The 6,000-nt window shown below is 51.0% G+C and overlaps 1 protein-coding gene across 5 annotated transcripts in view; it reads right to left on the bottom strand.

The window, feature by feature from the left end:
- Positions 1-3,269: 3,269 nt before the first annotated feature.
- The window catches only part of BCL2L1 (BCL2 like 1), a 44,772-nt gene continuing 42,041 nt past the window's right edge, over positions 3,270-6,000 (bottom strand). For all 5 annotated transcript variants that reach the window (XM_045832953.1, XM_045832954.1, XM_045832955.1 and 2 more), the window contains exon 3: positions 3,270-4,917. In XM_045832953.1, coding sequence (XP_045688909.1) covers positions 4,780-4,917 — 138 coding nt within the window. In that variant the 3' untranslated portion in view covers positions 3,270-4,779. The remainder of the gene's footprint in view (positions 4,918-6,000) is intronic.

Here is a 6,000-nt window from a genome sequence, read left to right as displayed (position 1 = left end):
TACATCAAAAAAATTCCCTATATTGAACCAATCTTGTTTACCTGGAATAAACAATCTTAGGTTATGATGTGTTATTCTTTTAATATGTTGTTAGATTTGATTTAATATTATACTTAGAAATTTGGCTTGCATGCTGATAAATAAGTGGACATAAATTCCCTTTCCTTTCTTTTTTCCTTCCCTCTTGACACTTCTTCATTTCTTCTCTCCCTCTCGCGCTTAGTGCTGTAGAGCCTTGCTCCGTTTTAATAAGTTATCATTTTCTCAAAAAAAAAAAAAGAAGTTTGAAAGTTTTATGTTGTTTCCTGTGTTCTGGAATTCATCATTATTTTAAGATACTCAAAATGAAAAAATCCATTTGGATTTGAAATCCACTTGATTACATTATATTTGTCAACTAACGGAAGGGAACTACTGGAACATTTCAATGTAATTTTACTTGTAAGCTTTGGAATGGATTACAATCTTTTCTTATCAACTACTTGAAGTTATGAAGTCTCTTGTCAATGTTGACTACCGAGAATTTGAAAAGATCATCATTAGTAGGCCTTGATCAGGAATTGCATTGGTGAACCATATTGATTATAAATCCTCATATCAAAAGGTTGCATTCACAGGAGCAAGATCAAGTTTCTTAAGAAATAAAATTTAAAAATATATTTAGATGTTTTAGTCAAAGTTGATACTTCATATCCTCTCTATGAAATACGTTGTCTTTCACTTTTCTCATCTGAAAATGTAATACATATAAAAGGGATGTGAGCCTTGGCTGGTGTGACTCAGTGATCGAGTGCCTGCCTGCGAATCAAGGGGTCACCGGTTCGATTCCCAGCCAGGGCACATGGCTATGTTGCCCACCAGGTCCCTAGTAGCGGGTGTGTGAGAGGCAACCACACATTGATGTTTCTCTCCCTCTCATTCTTCCTCTCTTCCCCTCTCTAAAAAATAAATCTTCAAAAAAAAAAAAAAAGGGATGAATTTTCCCCCAGGACTCACATAGACAGTCTGAAATCCCTTCCAACTTTCCCCCTCCCATAGTTTGTGCGTGTGACTGGCAGGTTTTAGATTGGGAATCAGTGAGTTAGAGGCCTGATTAAAAAATTTGCAGAATACTACACAGCTAGAAAAAATAATGAAGCTGCCCTGAGTTAACTGTTGAAGCTGCATGCTGAATACAGGGGATTAAAGTCCTCATGGAAACCTCTTTTAAGTAGTTTTTCTTATTGTACTTTTTCCATTACCATTTACCTCCTTAATCCTCTGTCTGTCTCCTCCCCCCTCTCCCGCAATCGCCACAGTGCTATCCGTGTGCATCTCTTGGGAATTTCTGTAAGATTCATTATTTAGGTGTGAAATACAAGGTACAATGTGTTACCATTTGTGTGTTAAAAAAAAAGGTCACTATATTTATTGTAAGAAGGTGTTTCTGGAGGGATACCAAGAATCCTGGGGAGAGGACTTGAGTGGCTAGGTAAGGGCCAGGGGCCAGGGACGCTTGGTAGGCGTAGAAGTGGGTGGGAGGCTGGAGGCTTTGGTCTTGAACTAAGAATGGTGACCTGAGCTCCGAGAAAGCGGTGGCAAGCTCTGAATCCAGTACCCAAAGGTTGGAAGTGCAGACATCCTTCTGGTGAGCAGGAAGGATGGCCACTGGAGAAAGCTGGCCCGACAAGAGAGGGGTCTGCAGGAGGTAGGTGTGGCTTTCAGGTCGCATCCCACATCCCCCACCCCCCAGGGGGCAGTTAAGCCGGCTCCTGAAAGTGGGTGGGGTGGAGCTCCAGAGGCAGGTCCCACATCCTGGCCTGCCCTGCCCTCCCAACCCCACGCTGGAGCACCGGCTCCTAGAGTCCTTTCAGGCTTTCCCAGACCTCTCCCCTACCTCCCGTCACAGCCACATGGGGATTCACAAAGTGCATCTCATCCCTCCTCCTGTGCAGTGTGCCTATTGGTGGGGTGATCACTGCAGCGCCCCCCCCCCCCATATCCAGTCCTCCCTGAAGCTCTGTTTGGTTATCTCATTCAATCTTGACCACCGTCTCAAGAGGTGAGAACTGACATCATCCCCATTTCATAGAGGGAAGTTGGGGCACAGACACTGATAACTTGCTCCAAGACCAGGAATGGTGACTGGGGGTACACACCTGGCCTGTCCATTCTCAAAAGCGGGGCAGTTGACTGAACATCTTCTCCACGCTGCTCTTCTAGAACCCTCTTCATGCAGCAGCCAGGGGGCGCTTTGGGGGTTCTCAGGGGGCTTATCACTACTAACCACCTTCCTACAGTTCTGGCCACCTTCAGGATCAAGTTCAGTCCGCTTATCCCTCATCTCTGGCATCTTGACACAGGAGCCCCATCTCAACTCCAGATACACCAACTTACCTTCAGCCTGAAAACTCCTGTTCAACTCCTGCATTTGCTTCTTCATCAGGCTTCTCGCCACTCCGTTCTTGTAGTTAACTCTTCCACATTCCTCAGGCCCAGGCCCCTGAGGTCACCTCTTCCTAGGAGCCTGACTTCCTGACTGCCAGCTATGCTCGGGTCCCATGTTAAATGCTCTCTAAAAACTCATTATGAGCCTCTCAAGTAGTACTGGCCTCATACATGGGCTTCATTTTCGTAAACGCAATGGAATCATTATTCGAAAACTCCTCCTCTTATTCTTGTTATCTCTGATCCATCAGTTGATTCTGTGAGGTCCACCTTTAAGATGTTTTCTCAACTGACCCCCATCTCCTTCCCCACTAGGTCTTTCAAGCCTCACCACGCTTCCTCATGGTCATGTTTCCACCTCTGCCCTGCAACAGCTGTCTATTTGTCCATCGTCTTTCTCCCTGAGTAGAATGGAAGCTCCATAAAGGCAGAGACTTTGTTCACTACAGAATCCCCAGGGTCTTACAACTGTGGCTGTGACTCTGTCCCACTAGAATGGCAGCTCCTAAGGCCAGGGTCTACTTGTCCTGTTCATGTACAGCCCATTGCCTAGCACACAGCAAGTGTTCAATAAAAACCCCCTTTACGGACAGGTGAAGCCCTGGCCAGGTAGCTACGTTGGTTAGAGCATCACCCTGATATGCCAGGGTTGCAGGTTCGATTTCTGGTCAGGCCACATACAAGAGCAATGTTTTTCTCTCAGGCCTAGAGTGGAAAAGAAGCTCATCCAAGATCCTCCTCTGGGGGCAGCAGAGCCGACCTCAGTACCCAGCTCTCTTGCAGCCTGTCGGCCAGGTAGCCCCTTCTTTCCCATTCCGGAACACATGAGCCCAGGCCCTTTGTTCACTTATGAACAGTTTATTACTTTACTCCACTTTCACCTGCACACAGACTAGTTCAAAGAGCTGGGACAAGTGTAGGATAGGGGTTGGGGGAGGGACAGGTGCCCCTCAGGAGCCAGGACCCCTGGCTGGCTTCCCCGGACCAGGGCAGGGAGGGAGCATCAGGCTGTTCGATCTCTGGGCACCAGCTCTCCACGTGCACACGCACAGCAAGCCAGCAGCTCCTCACACATAAATACAGACACGCTTAACAAAAATAGTATATCATCTTCACAAGGAATAAAAACTAGTTTCGAATATGTACAGCAGAGAGCCCCAGGGGCCAGGGCTAGGCCAGGAACCCCAGGGATGAGACAGGCCATGGGTAGAGCAGAGGAGAGAGGGAGGCCTGAAGGGCTCCTGGCCAGGCTACTCCGACCTGGCAGCCTGGCTGCCCAGGCTGCAGGAGGGTGGAGCGCAAGTCTGTTTGGCCAGGCAGGACTGACCCTCCAGCCAGCCCTACTTCCACCCTGTGTACCAGGCTCTCCTTCCTGCCCTTCCTGCCTGAGGTAGGGAAGACCCTAGGGCTCCCATAGCTGCTGCCTACTGCTCCCCTTCACCCCTGGGCCGAGGCCCCTGAACCCCATGGGCAGCAGTCCAAAGCAAAGATGCCACAAGGCTGATCTCCTTGCAGGAAGTGAGGCAGCTGAGGCCATAAACAGCTCTGGGGTATCTGTCTTGGGCCCACTTGGTCCCTCAGTCATGGTCAAGGGAGCCAGGGGAGGGGAAAGGGAAGGGGACTGGGGTAGTGCTAAACTGCAAGGGGTCACCCTAGCTCTGGTGTGGGGTGCTTCCTGCAGCCGCAGGCCCTCCTCCTGGGTTGGGCTGGCCTCTAGCCAAAGGCCTCCAGGACATTGGGGATGGCGGGTGGGGACTTTGGCCAGGCCAGAGTTGGGAAGGGGGTCCTGGTCCTAGTTTTTTCATCCGAAGCAGCCTGAATCCCTAACTAGTCAGAATTGGCCCCTAAGTAGCTATTGGAGGGCGGGAATAAAAGGAAGGGGAGCTCAGGTCCTGGGGGGGTAGGGTGGGGCAGGGATAAGAAATGATCAACTCTGAGGCCACAAACATCAAAACGAAGGCAATCTAGTCTTTGTTTCTGGGAAAAAAGGTCAGAAAACTTTCTAGCTCCCTGGCAGGAAAGTATTCTTGGAGAGGCTAAGGGGTAGGGGGGTTCCACCAATCAGGCAGTGCCCTCTAGCCCCCAACTCCCACATACCTGCCAGCTTCCACGGGGCAGGTTTTGGGGAAACTTTGTGGGTTGCAAGGCCAGGAGAACTGAGGTGTGGGGGAAGGTGGCTCTCACAGAAGCATGGCGGAATCTAGAAACTAATTGCGGGGGGCCCAATCTAGGCCCAACCCTGTGATGTGTACGGTGGTCACGGGCTGCATGTAGTGGTTCTCCTGGTGGCAATGGTGGCAGAAAGAAGAGATGTAGTAGGGATGGGACGGTGAGTGGGTAGTCAGTGTCTGGTCATTTCCGACTGAGGAGCGAGCCCAGCAGAACCATGCCAGCCAGAGTCATGCCCGTCAGCAACCAGCGGTTGAAGCGCTCCTGGCCCTTCCGGCTCTCGGCCGCTGCATTGTTTCCGTAGAGTTCCACAAAAGTGTCCTGGAGGGAGAGAGAAGAGAAGGAAGGTACTGTTTGAGTCCTCAAAGGGTAACATGGGGGATGGGGTGGGAGAAGAGGGGCCAGCTTCATGTGATGGCCTTGATTTGAAAAAGTAGAGTCATCCATGCCCACTCTGGGTCTGATAAAAGGTTAAGGGCTTCCCTCCTTCTTGACCTCCAGGTGGGGATGACCAACCCATTTTATTGCTGAGAAATCAGGTGCAAAGTAAGAAAAGAGCTTTGTCCAAGGTCAGACAGCTAGGATATGGTACTCTAGAACCTGAGGTGGGAAAGAGATGGGCCGGATCACAGAATAACAGGATGCCAAATAGCTGGGGCAAAGTGCAGAAGGAGGGGATAGGTGAGGTGAGGGTGCATGGGTGAGTGAGAGCCAGACCACGTGTGGTCTGGAATCCACAGAGGAGCTTGGGGTCTGAGGTCAGGGTGGGGCTATAAGGCCTCACTCAGCCTTTCCACTGCTGTGACGGAAGCAGGGAGGGAGAGAAATGGGCCAGGGTGAATCCCCAGAGTGGTGCACAGGGCAGAGTAGGTCTGGAAACTCTTAGCCAGAGGCTCTTCTTCTTCTGGAGGGAGCCTCTGCCCAGGGTAGGCCAAGCAAGGCAGAGTAGAGCTGGTAACGACCATGCAGGACTGGCATGGGGCTAAGAGCTCCTGGCCCTGTCCCCCACCCCAGGGGGTGTGACTCTGGGCCCGGGAGGAGGTGAGCAACAGCCCTGGGCCTTGAAGCCAGTCAGGAGGGAAGCACATGACAGGGGGAGGGAAGGGCTTCGGTTCTGAGCCAGCCCCAGGGTGGAGCCAGCCCTCAGGGCAGGGAGAGGGGCGCTCAGAGCACCCTTTAATGAGGAGCCTCCCACCTCATTGGTCCTTTAATCCTCCCAACAATGCAGCAAGGCAGGCTGTCTCCCCCATTTACAGGCCAGGAAACCGAGCCTCTGAGGGCGGGGAGCCTGGATCAGCTCACCCAGCTTTGTCAGTGGAGGACCAAGACCCACGCCTGGTGTCTGACACCTAGAAATCACTGTGCTGTGTTCCACTGAGGAGGGAATGAAATGAATCAGTGGCT

This window comes from Phyllostomus hastatus, unplaced genomic scaffold (assembly GCF_019186645.2).
Source record: "Phyllostomus hastatus isolate PE091 unplaced genomic scaffold, TTU_PhHast_1.1 phas_contig_17, whole genome shotgun sequence".
Lineage (NCBI taxonomy): Eukaryota > Metazoa > Chordata > Mammalia > Chiroptera > Phyllostomidae > Phyllostomus > Phyllostomus hastatus.
Note: the sequence above shows the minus strand (reverse complement) of the source record. Positions and strands in the feature narration are given on the sequence as shown.